At 46.1% G+C, this 23807-nt stretch overlaps 1 protein-coding gene across 16 annotated transcripts in view; it reads right to left on the reverse strand.

The window, feature by feature from the left end:
- Positions 1-23807, reverse strand: part of ADGRB1 (adhesion G protein-coupled receptor B1) — a 293520-nt gene that overhangs the window by 164074 nt on the left and 105639 nt on the right. For 14 of the 16 annotated variants that reach the window (XM_064641376.1, XM_064641531.1, XM_064641301.1 and 11 more), the window contains exon 3: positions 5668-5826. The exons of the other annotated variants lie outside the window; for them this stretch is intronic. In XM_064641376.1, coding sequence (XP_064497446.1) covers positions 5668-5826 — 159 coding nt within the window. The remainder of the gene's footprint in view (positions 1-5667; positions 5827-23807) is intronic. 16 annotated transcript variants of the gene reach the window in all.

Genomic DNA, 23807 nt, shown 5'->3' on the forward strand with positions numbered 1-23807 from the left:
CAGAGAAGCAAATCTGTCTCTAACCCCAAACATGTCTTAGATTTAAGCTGGACAGTTCCTTGAGGAATAGCAAAAACCAACCTTGGTTCCAAAGAAAGCAGGGAGATGCCAGGTCCCTTGTGAACAAGGGGAAATTGATGCAAGTGATGCTTTGCTGTGGGTTTTATGCACCTGAACTTTTTGGTGTGGAGGCCAAGAAACAAAGGCCATGGGGAACTGGTTGCATTTCAGCAGCCTGCTTCCCACAGCAGGGTCAGTGGAGAGGAGTAATTCCAGGATCAAAGCAAGGCCTGGACTTGATTTACACCCCAGCTGCATAAATGCCATGAGGAAGGCACAGATAGCACCTTGGAACACAACCAAAGGGAAAAAAGTAAAGGCTTCAAAGTGCTGTGGGCCAAGGTTTTAACATCCAAGCCTGTCTCACAAGAGCCACACACACCGGGCTCATGCCCCAAACAGGAGAGGCAAAGCAAACAGCAGGATCATGAAAATTATCCAGGCAAGCTGGGATGGTGGGAATGAAAGGATGGACCAGAGCAAAGAGTGGAAAAGGATTATTAAAAAAAAAAAAACAAACATTCAAATGGTGTGAATGAATCTCAGTGTAATAAAATTGAAAGGAAAGATGGTGGTTTTGGAGTTTTTAGGGCCTCTGGCAGCTGCTAAAGAGTAAATTAGAGAAAGATAACCCCTAAAAGCCAAGATCTTAGTGGATGCAAAAGAGGGTCATTTTGGAGGCCTTTGGATATGTGGCAATCACACTAACAATCACCCAAAGCATTTTGAACATCTGAGACTTGTGAAAATGTCTCTGGGTGAGATCTTGGACCCTCAGATCTGAAATGTCTGAACCACCATTGAAAGAGGGGACAGGGTGAAGTCTCTGCAGCAGCAGTAGGTATCTGTAGGATCTATAGGACAAGGAGCTCTTCCAGTTTGCAGTGAGTTCCAGCCTGGCCAGCAGGGAATGAAGATGCTCCTACACATGCCCAGGATATTCCAGCTTGGTGGCTGCAGCAAAAAGACTATTTTTAATGGAAATCAGGGGTGGCAAAGACTGAGGCTCAGCCTTTGGAATGTCATGTGCAGCGTGCATTCCTTCACACCACAGTCCCACAGCTGCAGGGCTTGATGCTGACCTTGCTGGGTGCTGGAAATCCAGCATGGAATGACAGGACTGTGCTGGTGTCACACCAATGGCAGGATGTGGTCACCCCTTCCCCAGCCGTGGGGAGATGCATCTGCCCAATCTGCATATTCATAAATGTCAGGGATGGGTTTGTGCTGCCTCTGCCAGATGGGATGGCAGGATTTCAGCTGGCTCCTCTTTGGATTCTCATTCCCCAGGAATAAGTGCAGGCTGCCCACATCCCTGATTGTTCACGGATTTCTCCAGCACTGCAGAGTTTCCACGCCAGGGTCAGGCCTATGACATTCCCACTCTGGTTTGGATGTTGTCCATCCAGGATCTCTGAGAGGACCCTCTGAGCAGTCACAGCTTCAAGAACCTGAAGGGCCATTTGCAGCCAAGAAGGGCCACTGGAGCACAGCGGGTGTCCCTTTCCATCCATAGTAGGAGGGCCTGGAAAACTCCTCTGTAAGCACTTGCCACCACACTTGGGTTGGCATTTTTTTCTTCCTTCTATAAAACAGTAATTCCTGGCCAAATCCAAGGTATAAAGGAAATCTCCCCTGTCTGTGCTGGAGACGAGGAGAGTCTTCTTGAAAGAAGTGTTTTCCAGCATGAAAGCATCAAAACAGGGCTCAGCAGTTTGTCTCCAAAGAGGATTTTGTGACAATTAATTGGAATTAACTCATTTATTGCAAAGGAATAAATCACTCTGTGATGCCTGATTCTGTAGGTGTAGTCTCTGGTCCTTTGCTTCTAGCAAAGAAAAAATCAGAATTGCAATAAAAACTGAGTGTTGTCCTTCAGATTGTGTCTCTTGAGCTGCCACAAAAAAAGGCTCTGCCTAAGCCAAGCTGCTGCTACCAGACAAAATTCCCTTTCCAGCTTGGGATCAGCCTTCAATACAGTTTTTCCTCAGTGTTTCACATCTTTTGGGTTTTGCCTGTGGAGAGCTTACCTGGCTCACTTTTCACTGGGCTTGGGGATGTATCCCTGGGGAAATTTAGCCAGAAGAACACCCAGCAAGACACTCCAAAACATGAAAGAGCAGACATGGTGGCCAAAATGAGTGGAAAAACAGAAAGACCACATAAAAGTGGTGCCTGTGGAGTCATTCAGCCACCTCTGTGCACTGATTTCAACCATTACGGCCTCCAGACAATATGTTCAGAGTCAACCCTAAGAACGAGGTGTCTGTGCCCATATTTTGGTGACAAACTGGCAGAATTGACACCTCCTGGAAACACTGAGAGCCACCATTTCCACTCCTGCAGAGAAGGACCTGCTGAAGATCCTTCTGGAAAAGGAAGGATGGCAGGACCTGGAGAAGGTTCACCTGGGGGAAGAGCTGAGTGACAAGAAAGACTAAATCCCTTTACAGCATTTTCCATGTCCAGGCAAAATAAAACAACCAATCAAACCCTCAAAGATCTTCCACAAAAGTTCATCTCAGCAGCTCCAGGGAGCTGAGTGTCAGCACTTCAAGTTATTTTCACTGAGAACCTGCCTCAGATGCTGGAGATCCAAATAAACAGCTGAAGTTCTCTTGCTAATCATCCATCAGATTCTGAGACGCTTTGGCAGAAGCAAGAAAAGGGGAAGTCAAAGAAAAGAGATGGGTTTGCCCTTGTTTTGAAGGTTATGGTGGTATCTGTGTTATTCTGACACAATTTGCTTGGTCAGCAGCTTCTCAGTGGACAAATTTCAATTTATCTCCACAGCAAAGGGAAAATATCAGAGTGCTAATCCCTGTTTTGTTTTGTCAGACCTTTCGGTCAAGGAAAAGAGTGGGTTTTTCCTACCAGAATATTAAGATCTCAGCTACTCCACAATACCTCAGAAGCTGCTCAGACTGTATTACAAGCTACTCAAATGCTGAATAATTCAGGATACAGTTCTTCTTCTGGCCACTTCCTCTTTTTTGTTTTTTTTTTTCCCCTTTTTTTTTCTTTCTTTTTAATTAAAACAAAATAGAACCTATTTAAACTGCAATATATAGTGAACACTTAGGAAAATAACAGTTCCAGTGAAAGAACAAAGTTCCTACTCATCCCTAACAAATCTATGAGCTAAAGTCAATATGAAAATAACAGTGACACATTTAAAACAGGATTTCTAATCTACTTTTAAATCCTCTTAGGTTTTGGTGCAGATCAAAGCAAAAAGAAAGAAAAGATATGTGCAAAAAAAATTAGAAACCCTTCTTGGGTCAGAAGTGCATCTCCTTGGGCAAAGGCAACAAGGGACAGGTTCACTGAGAGGTGAGTTCAGAGCCAAATGCACAGTTTTGGGAGGTATGAAGAGATACAAGTTTGTTTTGAGGTAGGCAGAAACCTCAAGATGTGCATGGACAAGTCTTCTTGAAAGGTTTATTGCTCACATCTTCCCTCAAATATTTTCCAGCAAGGAATTATCACAAGGGGGCTCAGCAGCTTGTCTCCAAAGAGGCTTTTGGAACAATTAATCAGAATTAACTTATTTATTTCAAAGGAATAAATCCATTTTTGCTGCCCCACTCTGTGGGTGCGCTCTCTTTTCAAACTTGAGTTTTCCACTTAGCTCAAGATCCTTTCTTCCCAAATAATCTCAGCTGAACTGATCTCATTGTGATTTGGAGCAGGAGTTGACTGGGAATGTAATGGAAAGGGGACAGGGAGACAATAGTGAAATAATTTATTGAATCAGAACCCGTCTGGGGTACAACCAGGGTTTGCTGCACCTGGGATTGCCTTTACTCAATGTTGTGTTCTCGAAAATGAGTGAGTAACTAGTGAGTAAATAAGGATTTATCCTGCACTGCTGTACTCTGTGCAATGAGAGGAGCTGGAAATCCAACCCACACCTCCAGGCTCCATGGCTGTCCACCATCCCACTCCATCCTTCCTTGCCACCACAACCTCAGGAGAACTATCATGAAGAAGAGGCAAAGTTTCATCCCTGGGGAAGATCAAGAGAAGATGTTTTGCTCCTTGCTCAGTTATGTGAATCTGGACTTGGAAAAGTGTCCATTCTGCCACACTGAATTCCAACAGGGACTTGTGAAAGAATCCAACAGGGGCTTGGAAGAAGGTTAAGGATGAGGATGGGTGTCCTGCAAAGAGAATCTGGGGAGCTGGGTCCCCCCTAGTTTGTCCAGAACATGAGGGGCTGTCTAAGGAGGTTTTCTGCTTGTTGTCCCTTGTGCCCCCATGTTCAAACAATGACCACCCCTGCAGATCCCCCTCTACCCACCCACAGTGCCACCTCCACCTTCTTCTGCTTCACACCATTGCCCACCAGGACTGGTGAGGCCCTTCCTCCAGCTCCATTCAGTCCCACAAGTGTCTTTCAGGACCAGTTTCCATGTCCTTGCACTCCCACCCTCAATCCACAGCTCTGTTACAACGATAAAGTCACCAGCAAGTATGGGGGACATGGATTAAATATCCCTTGTGTCGGGCAAACCTCAGAAGGAGATTAGCAACTGTGAGTCAAGGAGAGGAAATTCAGTATCCCAGGTTTCATTAAAAAAAAAAAAAAAGCCTAATTGCAACATATTTTAAATTTATGGAAATGTTAAAATATGCATGAAATCATTTTAGCCCTTATTAGAGGAATATATTTATGTCCCTTTATTTGAACTTCCCCTTTATCAGGAGATACTTCCCAACCTTTGAAGACAGTTGAACTTTCCCTAGTTATTTGACTAATCAGAGGAGTTGTTCAAACATTCTCCACCACGAATTTGAAATAAAAAGAAGGGAATAATCATAATCAGCCATTTGCTTGCATTTGCTGAGCTGAGCTGAGTCTACTGTTGGTTTTTCCTCTTCATCCCCCTCCCAACTCAGCTTGTGGAAAAGAAGAACTGGGGATGAAAGCACTGGAGCTTCACTAGTTTGACCCATTGATATGTGACTGGTGTTGACAATCTGTCCCCTGTTCCCTGGAGAAGAGGACCTGGAAGGAGGGTTCATTACAGGAGGAGGGTGGAGCATCCACCGAAGCCTTTGCCTCGCTCAGTCTTTTGTCTCTCTAATGGCCAGATCTTTCTCCACATCTTGGCACCGTGGGTTTCATTTTGTAAAAGAGAGGGACAGGATCACTGCTCTGGAACTAAACCAAAAAGAAGCAAAAAAGAAGCAAAAGAGAAGCTCTCTCAGCTTCCTGCTTTAACTATATGGGAGAGAGGCTCCAACTAAAAGCAATGCCTTTAGGGATGGATATTTTGCCATCGGTGGCAGGTTTACCACCAGCACACGAAAACCTGATGCAAGGCTGCTTATTGGTTCCTATGGATTAACCCCTAGTTCTTGGGCTGAAGCCCTGGATCTGCAGGTGTGTGTGTTGGACGATGTGTGCATGCAAGGCAGGCAGGGCAGGGCAGGGCCATGCACAGCCTCACCCACATGCTCCCCTGGGACTGCTGCTCCAACATGACCCTTCAGCAGCTTCCTGGTGCCTCTGGAGTGTCCCGAATTATTTACAGGGACAAGGCCAAGCTCCTCCTCCTGGGAAGGGAGAGGAACATGCGAAGGGAACATGCCTGCACTTACTATTGCACGCCTTCCTATTGCACAGCCGACCCTCCTCCAGGACTCCCTCGCAGCCGAGGCCCTCCTTGGGAAGGGGTTTGCAGGAGCGCATGCGGGTCTGGAGGCCTCCCCCGCAGTCCTTGGTGCAGTCGCCCCAAGCCGACCACGAGTTCCAACCACCTGGGCAAAATCCAGAAAAGCCTCATCAGCTTCAGTGAGGAGGATGAGGCGATAGCGGCCTGGCAGAGCCTACGACGTACCCACCGCCAAGCCCCAAAGCTCGGGCGTCCTTAAAAGTCTGGGCACCGTGGGGTAGCCCAGAAAGTCACAGAGTCACAGAATCAGCTGGGTTGGAAAAGACCTCTGAGATCATCCAGTCTGACCTATGACCCAACCCCACTTTGTCTAAGTGCCACATCCAGGCTGTGCTTCAACACCCCCAGGGACAATGACTCCACCACCTCCCTGGGCAGCCCATTCCAAGGTCTGATCACTGTCTCTGGAAAGAACTTCCCAATGTCCAAACTAAACCTCCCCTCGCACAGCTCAAGGCTGTGCCCTCTTGTCCTACAGCTGGTTCCTGGAGAGGAGACTGACACCCACCTGAAAGTCAATGTATAAGAGACGAATTAAGAAGCATTGCCTTTGTATTGACTTCTCTTCAATTATTCCCTGTTCCTGTTGCCAGAGTTCAAGAAGCACTTGGATAACACTCTCAGGCACGTAATGGGATTCTTGGGGCTGTCCTGGAATTCAGTGATCCTTATGGGTCACTTCCAACTCAGGATATTCTATATTTCTATGATTTAAGTAGTCCTGTTCTTCCTGTGGCAAAGAGGCCTCCCTCTCACAAGACCTTCTGCGCATTTTGTGTTGTCTTCTAACCCCAGAAGACATGAGCAGAAATCACTTTGGGATGCAAATCCAGCATCAGTGAGGTTGTGTCTCCTTCCTCTTTCCCCCAACAAACACTGTGTGAAGACCAGGGAGCTGGGAAGGGATAAGGGTGGGAGTTCTATGACCCAAGGCCACTCCTTTTCCCCACAGTGCAGACAAGCCACAGAGAGGCACCACTCCTGAGGACAGCTTTGGTAGGGGAGTGATTTCACCCTCCAGCACCCTTCCAGAACCCATGGGGAGCAACCTGTGAGCATCATGAGATGAAGACGGTTTTTAGGCTTCCCCTCCCAGCCATGCTCAGTGCTGGTGTCAGCAACTCAGCTTTTCCCCCCTTGTCCCACCAGCTACCTCCCTGACAGGTGATGGATCCACCAAACTCCTGCTGCAGGGATGATCCTGCCACTGGCAGAAGGGAAGCTTCTCCACCCTGCATCTTCCCAGCTTGTTGCCAGGAACAACCAGCCCTGGTGGAATGTCCATAAATGTTGATGGCAGGGTGGACCGTGAAGACGATCTGAGTCTGGCTTGCCTCCCACAGTTAAAACACCTGCAGGGAGCCAAGCAAAGCTGGGTTTTGGGTTGTAAAAAGTCAGCAGGGGATCATCCAGGCCCTTCAGGTGATGGATAAGCTGTCACATCCCTCAGTGGTCTGTTCACTCCTCATGGCCTGTGTGCAGCAAGCTAAAATCTGCTAAAATAAGCCTCAGCTGCCTGGCTGTTTTGCTCCATCGTGTGCCCACCTCATGGGGAGGAGCAGAGGTGGCCCTTCATCCCAGAGGTGGCCACTTTCCTATGGCTGTTTTTCCTGCTGTGAATTCTCTCATTACCCACCGCTACCCTTGGAGATGTCTTGGGTCCAGGAAATTCAGCTGTGTGCTGTGTCCAGGCACAGAAAAAGATAATGAGCTAAAGATGCAGTTTTTTGAAGGCAGGAAACACTGGGAAAAAGACAAATGCTGCTTTTAAAAATAAAAACGAAATAAAGCCCCTTTTTCTTTCCTTGCCAAGAGCCAGAGAATTCAGAGATGCAGATGATCCACTCGAGCTGACTCAGCCCCCCTGTATTGCTATTTCTGAGGCAGTGGAGATCATGGCTGTGCTCTGAGCTGCTCCTGACACACACTAGGCAGGACACCAGCCTTCTCTGGAAAAACAAGCCCAACTAGATGCCAAATCAGAATAAAGGGATATTATCAGCACCCCCTTGCTTAGGGATGGGACAATATTCATCCACCTGCACAGCATAAAGCCACGAGTTCACACTCTGCTGCCACCATGCTTTGACTTTTCCTCCCAAGACAGAGTGAAAATAAACACATGCTCATCAACATTCACACTGATGATGGTCATGGAAGCTGCTCAGGTACTTAATAATGAGAATAACATGGGAAAATGGAGCAGGATGGAAATGCAGGGTAGTGAACCTGCCAGCCAGGAGCTCAGAGATCCAGGCAGCAGCATGAGGATGGAGTTGTTATTGGCACAAAACAAATATTTGACCTTGAAGAAGATTGTCTTTCCCTCAAAAGTCACTTTCTGTGCTGGTTCTTTTTCTAAACAGCATTGGGAAAACAGGTTTGTCTCTCCTCTTTCCTGCTGGGACACAGATTGTGTTTCAGTTACAGGAGAAGCCATTGGCACAATGGGAGGTATCCTGATGCCTGCCTTGAGCTGATCAATAGGATATCTGCAACCAGACACCTTTAGGAGATAACCAACACTTTGCTTGCCCTTTTCAGGATGTCTTTCTTTGCTCTCACTCCCTTGCACATTAGGGTTAGGTTTAGGCAGAAAGCACCTCCACACAAGCCTTAGGTGGGGTTAGAATTTATTTCCCTGGGATGCTTTTTTGAGACAAAATGTCTAATTGCTCCAGTGTCTTCAGAAGTTATTTTATATTGTCTTTGTAAGTAAAATACACACTGGTTACCCAGATTCACTGGATGTCATGGTGTCCCCAGTTTGATGATGGGTTATTCAAACAGGTCTGCATTTCAGGATAGAAACCATTATGATGACATTGACCCCCTAAAATATATACAGAAATAGGTGCTGCCTGGTCTCACTACGGGAAAGAGTGAGGGATAGTGCAGGTGCCAGTCTTTGACTTCTTAAATCTTAAAATAGAACAGTTTGAGTTGGAAGGGACCTTGAAGATCATCCTGTTCCAACCCCCTGCCATGAGCAGGGACACCTTTCACTAGACCAGGTTGCTCAAAGCCCCATCCAACCTGGCCTTGGACTTCCAGGGATGGGGCAGCCACAGCTCTCTTGGCTACCTGTGCCAGGGCCTCCCCACCTTTATAATAAAGAATTTCTTCCTAATATCTAGTCTAAACCTACTCTGTTTCAGTTTGAAGCCATTCCCCCTTGTCCTGTCACTCCATGCTCTTCTCCAAAGTCTCTTTCCATCTTTTTGTAGCCCCCTTAAGGTACTGGAAGGCCACAATTAGGTCACCCCAAAGCCTTCTCTTCTCCAGGCTGAACAATTCCAGCTCTCCCAGCCTTTCCTCCCAGCAGAGCTGCTCCATCCCTCTGATCACCTTGGTGTCTCCCCTGGTCTTGCTCCAACAGCTCCATGTCCTTCCTGTGCTGGGGATCCTAGAGCTGGGTCAGCACTATAGGGGGGGGAGTCTCATCAGAGCAGAGTAGAGGGGGTAGCTCTTACTCTGCTTATCCTCAGCAATGGGAGAACCAGTCAAAATAAGATAAAAACCATCATGATCTCAAAACTTTAACTGGAATGAGATCTCTTTATGAGGTTGAGCACAGACAACTTCCTTCCTCTCCTTATTCCTCAGTTTCCATCCCATTTGTGAGTACTAAAGAGAAGTTAGAGAAGTACCAGAGCACTTCCTAAATCACCACAGGCATTTACAGCCAAGACAAAGGTATTCCCCACTTTATGGAGCAGTCCTTTTTTATCATCAGGTTGTACCATGGTCCTGACAAACTAAATGCTGCATGTTATTTATCCTGTTTATTGGCTGTCAGATAAACCTTTTGAAATCTTCCTTTTTTTCCTGGGTCTAGTCATTCACTGTTTCAGGTGATTTGTCTTTTTTAGTGGAGCTGTAAACAAGTGGTTAAGGGTCTATTATATGAAGTTATTCCCATCCTACCTTTCAGGGGGAAAAATGCTGTGCCATGAGTACAACACTGGACTCTTCTGCCCACTATGAAAGACCTGGAGACATGGATGGTGAAGGGAGACCTTTTCACTCTCTACAACTCCCTGAAATGAAGTTGTAGCCAGATGGGAGTCAGTCTCTTCTCCCAGGTAACAAGTGGCAAGATGAGAGGACACGGCCTAAAGCTGTGCCAAGGTGAGCTTTAGATTATATATTAGGAAAAATTTCTTTACTGAATGAGTTGGAACAGGCTGCCAAGGGAGGTGGTGGAGTCACAATCCCTGGAGGTGTTCAAAGAACTTGTGGGTATGGCACTTAAGGACATGGTTTAATGGTGAACATGGGGGTGGTGCTGTGTTGACAGTTGGACTTGGCGACCTTAGAGGGCTTTTCCAACCTTAAGGATTCTATGATTCCATGAAGGGAATGATCTGCAGTGGCTGTGGAGCAGCTGAGCTCCACAACCCACAGGGGCTTTCAGCCCAGTGCAGATGCTGCAGAAGAGACATAAGTGGGGTGTGGTCACTGCAGTGGTTGCACAGCGGCCCCGTCACTCAGTTCATCCCTCAGCCTCTGCTTGTTGAGCTGACACAACCCTCATGGACTTCTCACCTTCCAGGAAACTCATCCCCCCTTGTTCACCACACAACTCCCTGCTCTGCCCCTTCTTACATTTCAAGCACGGGCTGGGAGGAGACCTTTCTGGTGCAGGGAATCAAATAACCCACATGAAACACAGCACAGACTTGCACTGAAGTTAATGGGACCCTTTGCAGACAAGTCCCTTCTGCCCCTGGAGGTTCCTGTTTCATCAGCTCTCCACCAACTGCTGCACCCTGCTGATCGATGCGGGTTGAGTTGCCATCTGTCCTTAATCCAGAAATAATGAGTCTGCTGCAACTGCTCTATAAAGGGTTTTGCTTTTCAAAGGCACTGACTCCTCTGAAGGTCACACACCCAACCCTTTCCCACTTAGGGAAGTTTTGCTCAGCTCCAGGCTCGCAGGTCCACAGGCTCCTCTCGCTTTGCCCTTTATTCCATTTAACAGGAGTGGCTCTGGCTCATGCCTCCAGCTCCAGAGGTTCCCATCACAACCAGTAGCTGTCACCTTGATCCCACAGCGAGCTTTAACTTGTGGTTTTGATTTTTGGAGAACAGTCCTGGCTCCTGGCAGGAGTTTTTCAAAGCTGCTGTTGCACCTGAGGCTTGTGGGACTGGCTCGAGAGCCACGGAGACTGTCATCCAGGGAGGCCTTTAATCCAGTTTCTAAAGAGTTTTTTGATCCTGCTCAGTCAGTTCTTATCATGATCACCTACTAAAACAAATTAGTTTTCATGCAAGGCTGACCCAATGCATTTTAATTCTCCAGTTAAATAGAAAAGACTTCAAGAGGGTCGGAATCAACCAGGAAGTTCATATTTGGCATTTCTTGCTCTGAATCCTAAGCAGAGAGGCCAAAAGAAGAGGTCTTTCCTCCTACAAATTAACTGAGAGGGCTCCACCTACACACCTCATGCAAACACCCCTGATCTTTGGGAAGATTTGCATCTCGATCCAGAGTTTATCTTTGCAGCTGACAGCTGCAAGGTGTCTCAGATGCCAGTCAGTCAATCATGCCTTTTAATTTAACAGCAATGCCTTAAATTAGATGGCAGTGACAACAGCAAAAACTAAGGAATCAACACAAAACAATCAATGGAGCAAAAGGGGCTTTGCTGACACGCTCCATTCGTCTCCGATTTTGGATTTTTCGGATTTAGCCTCCCACTGACCCCAGCTGAAGACACATCTTGTTGGCAGCTCTCTCAAGCTTGACAGGTCAGGGCATTTTGTGTCTGAAAAACGTGCCCGGGCTCCAAAAAAAATCACCACGATTCTGTGTGCTACCACTGGGAATATTTGTAGTGGAATTTATATCACAGTATCTGAGGGCCTGAGAATCATCTCAGTTAACAAATGAGTGAAAAAAAAAATGTTATTTCTTATGCAAACAGGGGGAAGGACACAGAAAGGAGATTGAGAGTGAGGTTGTCTTATACCATCAGAAACTTAAATTTGTTATGCAGTGGGGGAAGTGAGAGAGCTGCTCCTTTATCACTTTCCTTCCTACTGTGCTGGAAAAGAGCAAGTCCAGAAGGGGCTATCTTGCAGACAGCCTTCTATTACACAAACCCATGATCTTTCCCTGGAGAGACACACATTCACTTTGCTACTTCTGTGGAAGAAAGGAGGAAAACCTTCCAGGAGGATGTCCTCTCCTCATGCCCCATGTGTGGAAAGTCTCCAGCAGCAAAAGTGAGTTGCTCCTGTGGCTCATTCTCTGCTCTTTCCTAAATAAATCCCGTGTAACGCTTTGCTGGTTTGCAGTTTGTGCACATTAATATAAAAACTAACCCCCCAAATCCACTATAAAGCAAAATCATTCATGACAAGGGTATAAAGTGATAGGACAAGGGGGAGTGGTTTTAAGCTGAAGGAGGGTAGATTTAGATTAAATATTAGGAGGAAATCCTTCCTTGTGAGGGTGGGGAGGCCCTGGCACATGTTACCCAGAGAAGCTGTGGCTGCCCCATCCCTGGAAGTGTCCAAGGCCAGACTGGATGAGACTTGGAGCAACCTGGGATAGTGGAAGGTGTCCCTGTCCATGGTAGGGGGCTGGAACTGGGTGATCTTTAAGGTCCCTTCCAATGCAAACCATTCCATGATTGTTTGACTCTCTTCCACAGAAAGGAGATGGGTGAGGGTGGAAAAATTATAAACATGCCTTAACAGCTCATGAGTGACCAGGAGAAGGTAACCAGGGACTGGCTGTTCATTATCTTTTCCAATACTGGGAAGGGAGGAGTGTCAGATGAAAGCAGCAGGAGGCAGGTGCAGAACCAACCAAGGACATAATTCACAGACACGGAGCGATGTCAAACTGTGCGATGCCTGTCATGGCATGAAAAGGTACCAAAGTTTCTACAAACACAAAATATAACCAGGGAAATGCATGAGAGACAAAACTACCAAATGCTATAACATAAAAAAACAGCAGCTCTTGCTCAGAAATCTCGGAGCTGCAAGTTGCTGAATCACAGAATTGTTAAGGTTGGAAAAGACCTTCAGGATCATCAAGTCCAGCCTTTGGCTGATTCCCATCTTGTCAGCCAGACCAGAGCACTGAGTGCTCTGGTCCAGTCATTCCTTGAACACTTCCAGGGTTGGTGAATCCATCACCACATTCCTGGACAGTTCATTCCAGTGCTTGACAACCCTTTCAGTAAAGAAATTCATCCTTAGGTCCAACATGAATCTCGCTGGCACAGCTGAAGGTCATGTCCTCTTGTCCTGTCACTGGCTGTCTGGGAGAAGATGCCAACCCCCACCTGTCTAAAACCTCCTTTCAGGCTGGCTGGATGTTGTATATTTGCCTTGTTATGCTGTTTTCCCTTGGTAGCCACTGCTAGTGAGAGGATATTGGGCCAAAACCACCCTGATCTGACCAACAAGATGGTTTCTGATGCTTTCCAAGTTGCTTGGCTTCTTCCTACCTTAAATTTATTACTATAAATCTCCTTCATGGAGATGTGCTCGGAACACAGCCAGCTCAAGGTCAAGCCAGTGTTGCCCATCACCATTTCAAAATCTGCTCAGGCCACTCACTTCTGGGCACCCAAATAAGTGATGTGATCTTTCAAACCTGACGAGTGGCCAAAGCTGTCACTGATTTCGACAGCATCTACAAGTCCCTACAAATAAAGGCAACGAGGACCAATTTGGATAAACATTTAGGACCAGTTTCAATCTCCCCCTGCTCTGAAAATCACTTAAGGAAGATGGAAATGAGGCCAGTGTGCAGCTTTCAAGGAAACCCAGCATGAAGCTGTGCTTATTACAAATGAAACACTAGGGATAAAGAGAGATTATTTATGTGGAAATAGTGGGGGAGGTGGGCAGGGAAATGAGAAAGGGAATGTTTAGTCTGCAGCAGGAGATCAAATAAAACCATGGAAGAATCTTCCCATAAGAAAGCCGTAGAGGCCTAATCACTTAACTTATTTCAAAGCAGAGCAGGCAAAATATCAGAGAGCAGACTTGGGAGGGGGAAGCCAGCACGCACCACCGGGGAGGAATGAAGTGCTTCCCCGCCCTCACGCTCTCTGATGCTTCATAAATCACACCAGAGCTGAGTTCACACACTGTTTGCTTCTCCAGGTTGCTGCAGACCCCGGTGCAAAGCACAGAGGGGACATATCAGCACAGACAAATGTGTGTCTCTGCACCTCGAGAAATACGTGATCACATTAAAACCAGTGTGCAGCCCAAGCTGATTGAAACCTTTCCTGATCTGAGTGTCACTCTCTATTTTCGTAAAAGCTCATTCGGAAAAAAAAAAAAATCAAAGAAGGACATTTGTGAAATTTGCTTTCATGTCATTAAAAGATGTGTGGATGTGGCACTTGGGGACGTGGTTTAGCAGTGGCTTTGGCAGTGCTGGATTAATGGTTGGACTCGGTGATCTTAGAGGTCTTTCCCAACCTAAACGATTCAACAATTCCATGTTCCACCTTCCCTGGCTTGAAGAGCCTCAGTTTTCACCCATAAAACACTTGCAGAGCGCTGCATAAACCCATAAATGCTGTGAAATGTTGTAACACACAGAGCTTTGCGAGCCCCGTGCAACTTCATCTTGTTTCCTGAACAGCCTTTCCAGCTGAAGGGTTTCTATGGCCCCCAAGACCACAGTTTCTCAATCCTCCACGAGCTACGACACATTTCTCATCACAGGAGCACTGCCAGGCAGGGCTGTGCTGTTACTGTGAACCGGGGAGGGGCTGTAAAGCTCAAAGTCTCACCTGCAGTATCTCCACACAGCACTGAGAGAAGTCAAATTTTTTTGAGGTAAGCATATTACAGCAGGACGTGGAGAAAATCACACAGGAGGACAAGCCAGGAGTCAAGTGTCCCCTCTCAGAGCAGTTCTGCCAAGGAGATGCTGCTCTGCAAACACTGATTTGTGGCTCCCAGCAGTCCTGGCTCCAACAACTGCTCCCAAGACAGAGCCAGAAACACAAACTCCGGCACAACACTGAGACAGCCACCCTGGCACTTCCTAAACCAAACATTTAATGATGTTTTGACACACAGAGCCAAACCCTCCTCACACAGAGATGTCAGGGATGTTGATTTTGCCTGGAAGGGGAATGAGGGCAGTTGAAAACCACGTGAAAGGGCTTGGGGTGTGTGTACACCTCTGAGGGAGGCTGGAGAACAAGCAAGTTGTCAGCAGGAATTTCTCCTGTCTGTGTCCCCTCCTTCTCAGAGCTGTCACTTACACTCATCCTGCATGGAGAGACGCTCACCCAGGCTGCCTTGCTGGGCACGGGCTGGCGTTGGGAGCTCTTCCTTTGACACGTTGTCAGTGTTTCCCACTGCAGAGGGGAGAAGGTTTCAGGCTTTTCTCTGTGTGTAGCTTCTGTCTCATTTTGAGTCCCCTCATTAACAGGGGGACAGGCAGAACAGTTGGCTCACATATCACTTGGGCATAGTGAGTGATAAATGATGGGAATTTAAGTCACAGGATCATAGAAAGTTTTGCGTTGGGAGGGACCTCAAAGATCATCTCGTTCCAACCCCCCCGCCATGGGAAGGAACACCTCCCACTAGACCAGGATGCTCAAAGCCCAGGCCAAGGCAAGATTCAGTAAAAATTTCAGGATTTCAGCTTAATTTGATATTTTCCATCCTACAATAATGAATGCCTTTGAAGATTTCTTTTTCTTTAAAACCTTTGGGGTGTGGGATCATAAAACCGTAGACTCACTGAATGATTTGCATTGGAAGGGACCTTAAAGGTCAGCTCATTCCAACTTCCCTTCTGTGGGGACACCTTCCACTATCCAGGTTGCACCAAGCCCCATCCAACCTGTCCTTGAACACTTCCAGGGTTGGGGCAGCCACAGCTTCTCTGGGCAACCTATCCCATTGCCTCACCACACTCTCAGTATAGAATTTCTTCCTAAATTCCTAAATTTCTTCAGTCCAAGGGGAAGGCAGAGATATGTTCAAACCGTTGGAGGCATCCAAAGCTCTGCTGGATTGCTTAATGACAATTTAAGGAACCAGCAGTAGCAGTTCTGCATCTGGGATAATGATCACGTAGTCTCCAACATGCTTTAGCATCAAGGGCAAGAAATCAATATCATCAACCTTTACCAGCATTATAATGACGAGGTTAGTATTGATCTCTTGCCATTGAGGCTGAGGTGTGGTGTGAGCATTGAGTCATTGCTGGGAATCCAAAGCTGGGGCACTATAACACAGACTGCAGGCACAGCAATCTGCTCACAGACCCCTTAGAGACCCTGGATTATAATGAATAAAGCAATTCTCAGCCTGATTTGTAATCAATTGGACCCAAAGTCACCACCTTTTCTGTCAGTGGTGAGAGGGGATTATTCACACATGTCTGTTATGTCCCTTCCAAGTCCCAGAGTGGCACAAGAAGATGCCAAATGGAATTCACCTGACCCTGCAGGCAGCAGACCTGTGGTCTAATCCTACGTTTCTACCCTGAAAACTAAACAGGAGTTGAGGTCTTGTTCTTTATGATGTCTTGATGCAGAACAGACAGGTTACCTTGCTACAGGGGAGGCCCCCCTCTGATTTCTCCTGTTATCACCACTGCAAGAAAACCTTTTCCCTAATGAAAGCGTCTCCATGAGCATTTTTTAACCCTGAGTCTGCTGATCCAGTCCCCCATACCCATAATCTTCAGCCAAGAGAGATCAAGGTCTTAAAGGCTTAAAACCTTTTGTTTCTAGGGAGAAATCTGATGTGAAATTCCCTTGTCTGAGGCCCTGCTTAAGAAAAGAAAGGCAGAGTATTGAGAGATTATATTGGCACAGATGATGAGGACATGCTAGGAAGGCTCAGCATTTACCCAGCAGTTTGTAAATGATTTTTTTCTGTTATTGCTATTTGTCATTTATATTCCAGCACTCTTAAGAGGTCTTGAGTAAGATGAGAGCCATTCTGGGATTGGCCCTCTGTGGGTGAAACAGTCACAGACAGTCCTTGATCCTGAGAGCTGGTATTAGGCTGTGCCTAATTACTGCTGTGATTGGTACTACAGAGGGAGTGAGGTGAATGTGCGTGGAGAGGGAAGAGTGGGTTTATTACCAGATATACAGAGATTCAGACTACTTTACAAATTATTGACCCTATTTAATTGCACATCATCATGTGCAGTTGCTATTTTTTCTGTGAGGGAAATGCAGAGAAACCTCCCTGAGCTGCAAGATTCTCTGCACAAATGGGCAGATTCTGAACAGACTAAGGGTGGTATTTTCCCCAAAACTGAGCAGAAATGAATCCATAGGAGATCCAGAGGATGGGGACTGATGGTGGAAGATTTCACTGTCACCTTTTTCCCTTTTTGTCATCTTTGGTGCTCAGGGGAGTCAGGAGTTGTTGGGTTATCATTGATTGCCAGGACTATTCATGATGAAGAGCCAGTACACCAGGTGACTCTCTTTCCTATATCACACCATGAAATGAGAAACATGGCTAAATCCCATTTGGATAACCCCATTGCAGCCTTCCAGTAATTAAAAGAGGGTTTAAAAAGGAGGGAGAGCGAGTTTTTACATGGGCAGATAATGATAGGACAAGGGGGAATGGCTTTAAAGGAATAGAGATTTAGATGAGATGTTAGGAAGAAATTCTTTACTCAGGCTGTGGTGAGGCACTGGCACAGGTTGCCCAGAGAAGCTGTGGATGCCCCATCCCTGGAAGTGTCCAAGTCCAGGTTGGATGGGGCTTGGAGAAACCAACACCTCCCCTAGAGACACTGACTGCCTGTCCAGCAACTCTCACTTCACACAAAGCAAACAACCTCTAAAAATTATACCCACTAATTACAAGTCACTGCTGTCTGAAGAGTTGTGTCATATTTTACTTTTCTCTGTGGTCATTGGGATTTTCCACGATGGCCAAAAGCAGAAAGCTGGGTGAAGGATGGATGGATCTGCACTTCCTGGCTTCAGAGGGTTCTCATACATCTCAGGTTGGATACATCCTTTTTTTTGAGCATGTCAGTGTGAGCCAAGAGCAACATCTACTGGCCGAGCTGCTAAGCAAGACCAAGTGTAGATCTGGCACAATGCGTGGATTTTACAGAGCTCAACACATCTGTGAGATATTTTTAGCTATTTCCCAAACACAAGGGTCAGCACCAGCATTTCCCAGATGTGGAATTTGCCACCAAAGCAAATCCCTCAGCCCTGCACACATGGACCTGGCTCATACCCATCCCTAATCTGAACACTGCTATTCCATCCCATTGTGCCCTGGGTAGCACATCTTCATAGACAGAAATATCTGAGTATCTCTACTTCTTCATAACAAAATGCTCCTCACACTTCCCATACTTTTCCTGGGATGAAACAGCCTAAAGGCGAGTTGCAGTCCATTTACTGTCACAAAAAACTGCAAGAAACTTGCAGTGGGGGGTATTAAAGTGGTCTAACTTTACATATCAAAAATAAAGGGTCCAAATTTGGCGGCCTAAGCCTGTTCTGATGTCTATTGTTATGAGGGGTGGGAGATAACAGGATGTGTGTATTTTTAATCAGTGCCTTTGCATAACAAATGGCGAGGGTAAAATTAGACTATGATAAAAGATGATAAGAAGAGGTTTCACCCTCTAGAAGAATCTGTCCAGATGTGTTAAATTCAACATTGCCAGCCCTTGTTTTTCTTCACAACCCTTCCCAAAAGGCAGCGTGGGAATGTGTGGGAATGAGAGAGAGAAATCAGAGAAGCTACACCCAAAAAATAGAAGCAAAAAAAAAAAGACTGTGAGTTCATCTTATTAGGAAGAGTGAGTACACAAGCCATGAATAACAGGCACAGCTCTTGCCTCCTTCTCTGCAGCCTGGAGGAATGGGCCGTTTGGGCATTGACGGGTGGACAGAGCTCTGAGGAATCCAAATTTATTACACATAAAACACAATTTCCTACCCTCCAGAGAGCCACTTCTCCCTGCAGAGCAAGATTTAGAGGGAAGTAAGAGAGAAGCAGCTTGATCTATATTCTGAGCTCACTGAGAGATCCCAGACGACCCCTCTAAAGCATCGGCAGGGTGAGCAACATCTCAGGTGGCTTTAGAAGTGCAGATGTGCCCACCTGGGCACTTCATAATTAAAGGAGGAAAATAAGCACTTTGAGAGTATAGACTTTCTATTTGACCATCTTTCTTTAGAGTGGGATGGATCTCCCCCTAGAAATGCCCATTTCTCTCTGCTGATTATAGAAAGGCCTCCTTAAACATCTAGGATGTCTTTTGGTCACAGATATCACTGCACAGGGAACAGAGAGGGGGCAGAGAACCATAAGTAGTTAAAATGAGCAGGAAGCACAAGCCAAACCTGTATAAAATGAGGAGGAACAAGCCTTCCTGCTGCAGGCAGGTGGTGAACTCGCTCTGTTTAGGTGCCTTGCCTGCTGACTCACAGCCACATCCAACTGTCCACTTGGCAGTCTCTGTTCAGGACACCATGTCCAGGTGTTCCTTGTACACAAATCTGGAACCAGGGCATCTGAGGTGTGCAGGAGCTGTGCCCTCTGCAGGGGCAGGGACAGCAGCTCCAAAGGATTCAGGACTTCTGGTCAGGCTTGCTAGAAATCTAACAGATGACCTCAGAAGAGTCATCTTCCCTCTGTCTGATTTCTAAGCTGAGGAGTCTCTGATAACGATGAGAAATATGAGGGCACAGGAGGACGCTGAAATTGGGAGAGGAAAGACAAGTTTTCCTCTTTTTGTCCCATCTACAGACATACATCCCTGCTGGAAACAGCCCTGAGCTGGAAACAGCTCAAACTCCACCAGACCCAAAAGTCCCAAACTTATCCAGAAAGGGACTATAACCAAACCCACCTCTTTGGACCTGTCAACATAACCAGGTAAGACAGGTAAGGCAGGTTTATCTTCTGCTTGATTCTGGTCCACAGATGATGGCATAGCTGAGTCCATGCTGGGCATTTTTTGGATCCCAACAATTCCTGAGAATGACAGGAAGGTTCTCACAGGGAAATGGATCACTTAACACTTCCAAACTGCCTCCAAGGCCAGCACAGACTGGAGTTAGCACTCAAGGCTGACAAGAGTTCAACAGGAGTCTAGGATGCTCATTAAGGCTCATTTTACCTCCTCCTGATGATGCCTGACCTTATCCAAGGCTTTGTGGAGACTTCCATGAGTTCCACCTGGTTTCATGCACAAGTTTCTAGACTTGCCTTCAGTGCAAGTGGGAAAGGCCACTTGTGGGAAAGGCCACAGAGAGTTTGTGCCTTCACTCTCTGCCAGACTGATTTCCTGGTTACAGCAAATGGCACAGAGAAGGTTTGAAAGGCAAGGACGTGGGAAGAAGGAGTCCTCTTAGGGCTAAGAAAAAAGATAACTCCGGGCTACAGAGGCCCAGGGGTCTGGTTTTGGCCTCATGCCTCCCAGAAATGATCTATTTCTAGATAACAAGTTAAATCAAAAAAGCTGCCTCCAAGGAGATGGATTGGATGAGGTTTCCTGATCCCTGGCTGAGCAGGGACACGAGGATACACTCAGGGAATGCGTGAGCAGAGGCCAAATAAAGAACAGAACAGAAACCCAGGACAGGAGGGGCACAAACCTAAAGGGAAAGGTTGAGCTCTGGTGTCTCCCTGAATAATGCAAGGCTCAAAATATTCTGTTACCAGCCTGGGGAGCAGACAATTAAAACACTACTTGAAGCAAATGTCTCCTGACTCTGGCTCAGAATTTCAATTAGGCCGGGAAGTCTTATTGCACTTAAGTGCAGGTTAGTGACATTTCAGGAAGGAGAGATTGATTGGGAGCTGTGTCACAGCTCAGCAGAGGGGATCATGTCTAGGGGCCTGTCCTTAAAAACAATGTGTGATCTCTGCATGGCATTTTCCTTGTTTAGCTCGTTTGTGCTTCCTGGGAGAATGAATAATCCCAGTAGCCGGAGCTGTGTCCCCTCCTTTCAAGGACTGACTTATTTTCTTTCTCATTTTCTTTTTCAAAGGTCTTTAAGCATCCTTAGGTGTCCAAAAAGTATTTCTTGTGGCTCTTCTCTTCCTCCTAAACAGGAGGGAAAAAAAAATAAAACAAACCCTTCCTCTTTTCTTGTCTCAAGAATCAGTTTGCAGGAAAGTATTTTCTTACTGGTTCACCAGCTTTGCAGAGTCACAGAAATCAGGAGAGTGTTTGCTACTGCAAAATGCAGGTAGAAACAACCTCACTCCATCTATTCTGACTAGAATGTCTACAATTTTTAGGCCATGCACATGAGATAGAGGTCAAACAGGGCAATGGTTAAGAAGCAACAGATACAATAGGTTTTCCTACCATCAGTGTAGGATACAGGATTTTTCCTTAAGGCATCCAAAAATTCATCTCCAACCTCCAACCAGGCCCCTTTTGTCACTGTTTCTCATCCATACACAACTGCTTATGCTATTGAAAACATTACCCAAAGTGGGACCCTCCCAGAATAAAACACTCTGGTCTAGCACTTAAATTCCAGCAACACCAAAAACTTTACCAGGGATACACATTGGAGAGTTGAGGAGCAACACAAATAGTCAGATAGGATTAAGTTAACCAGGGGAAGTTTAGATTAGATATTAGGGAAAATTTCTTCACTGAAAGGGTGGTCAGGGAAGTGGTGGAATCACCATCCCTGAAAATGTTCAAAAAGTCTGTACATATGGCACTTGGGGACGTGGTTTGCTGGTGAACACAGCAGTGTTGGTTAATGGTTGGACTTCATGATCTTAAAGGTTTTTTCTAACAGTGATTCTGTGATTCTACATTTTCTGCTACAAAAAAAACAAACAAAAAAACCCCAAAAACAAAACAAAACAAAAAAAACCCCAAAAAACCAACCAACCAAACAAACAAAAAAAAACCATAAAAAAACTGTAGGTAAATGACCCTCATTTGGATCCAGGATGGAAACACTGATGGACAAGACTGACGTGTGCTGTATCTGCTGCTCAAAGGTGATGATGAGAGGTCAGAGACTCAAACTGTGCCAGGGGAGGTTCAGGCTGGACATCAGGAATAATTTCTTCATGGAAAGGATTGTCAGGCATTGGAAGGGGCTGCCCAGGGAGATGATGGAGTCCCCACCCTTGGAGGTGTTCAAGGAATGACTGGACGTGGCACTCAGGCTCTGGGCTGGGGGACAAGGTGGTGATGGGTCAAAGGTTGGACTCGATGATCCCAAAGCTCTTTTCCAGACTAAATGATTCTGTGACTTTATTTTTTAATCCCCATGAATAAAATCTGCTGAATTGGTTTCTAGGCCGAGTGCTGGCAGCATCCTCCAGCAAATGGATCCACAGGTCCATGATGGGCAATCACTGTTTTCCTCCTGTGTGGTCAAGCTCTCCCAGATAAATCTGCCTTAGTCCAGTCTCTCCTGGTGATCTTTGAGGTATGGATTTAGAATCAGGGAATAGAATCATAGAGTTACTAAGGTTGGAAAATCCTTAGACCACCAAGGCCCATCATTAACCCAGCATTGCCAGGTCCACCACTAAACCATGTCCCCAAGCTCTCAGAAGAGAGCTGAGAGCATCTTTCCTCTCAGGAATCAGCCAGCTCTCATCCTGAATTTTCCATTACAGTCCCAAACATTGCTCATGTGGGGTTGCCAGGTCCTTTCCACCCCTTTTCCATGCAGGAGAGAGACACAGGAGTACTTCTGATTTCAGACATGGCCATTGTGCACAAAGCAGACCTAGAAAAACGTTTCCTAAGAGCCAGCCTTTTCCTCTGGGAATGGATTTGACTGTGCTGAAAGGCAAATATTTGCCAGAGAAGGTCTTGCTGAGTCCTTCAGGGATCTCTGCACATGCAGGTTAAATTACTGGTGCTCACTGCTTGGAGCACAGGAGTAAAACATGATTTTTTAATTTTTTTTTCCTTCACCAAATGGTGTTTTCTTCTCCCTTGGTCAGCTCTGAGAAAGGTTTTATTATCAGAGGAAACTCCATTTTGTGTCATCATTTATCCTTCCCCACGGAGCCATTCATGGCCCACAGCCACTCCTAAACCACCCCAGACCCTTGAAATCATCCTGGAGCCTTTCAAACACCCTTCCAACAGATTATCCCTCTTTGTATCCGTGGAGGAAGATGAATCAATGGGGGGACCCAGGAGGGTTGTTTTGCCCATGAATTATTTACACCCACTGGGTGATATTTCATTTTGGACTGGCCTTGTTTTACGCTTGTAATTTTTAATTCTTATAATTCCACCTCCAGCAAGCAAAGGCCCCTGAGAGCACTAGATTATATCCCAGCAGGCACCCTCTCAAATGCATAAATAACCTTTCCTCTGCTGACAGCACATGGGAGATGGACTGGGCTTTCATTGAGGTTGGGATTTCCCCCCTCTCTCTTTCTCTCTCTCTTAAAGGAATCTTTATCTCTGTGCAGCTATTCTGTAACATGCCCTTGTTTGGTAGCAAAAAGGACTATTTAAATGCAAATGTTGATTTTTTTTTTTTGCCAGGGAGTGGGGGGAAAATACTTGTCTGATGATGTCCTTCCAACTGGTGCTGTTTGTAAAGGAGTTGCATCAAGCCTTTTGTTCCTTGCACTCCTAAACACCTCTGCCCCTTTTGTCTTCTACCCCTTGAAGTCAGACTGTCATTGCAAGAAAAAAAAGTAATTAAAATAACCCACATATATATTTTTTATATATATACACACTAAAATAAAAGGAATACAGTGTTTTGATGAGATTCCTCCTTCCTCTGCCCTGTCCATCCATAGATGGGGGAGATGGGACCACTCTATGCTCACTCCAGTTTGAAATGTTTGGGGTCTTTTTCTCCTTGGTCTTGGGGACAGATGTTCCAGGTGTTCTGTGTCACAGGTACAGTAGGGGATTGTTGGTTTGGGGCAAACTTGAAAGAGAAAGGTTGTCAGGAGGGGAAGGTAGAGAGAACATTCAGATTCAGGAGGTGGATGAGAAGGAAAGGGAAAAGATGCCTGGAGCAGGGTGAATAATTTTCTCTGGGGAAAACCACTCTGCTGTTTTGTACCATTTTGCTCTGTTGAAATGCTGGTTCTGAT

This window comes from Pseudopipra pipra, chromosome 1, assembly GCF_036250125.1.
Source record: "Pseudopipra pipra isolate bDixPip1 chromosome 1, bDixPip1.hap1, whole genome shotgun sequence".
NCBI classification, from domain to species: domain Eukaryota; kingdom Metazoa; phylum Chordata; class Aves; order Passeriformes; family Pipridae; genus Pseudopipra; species Pseudopipra pipra.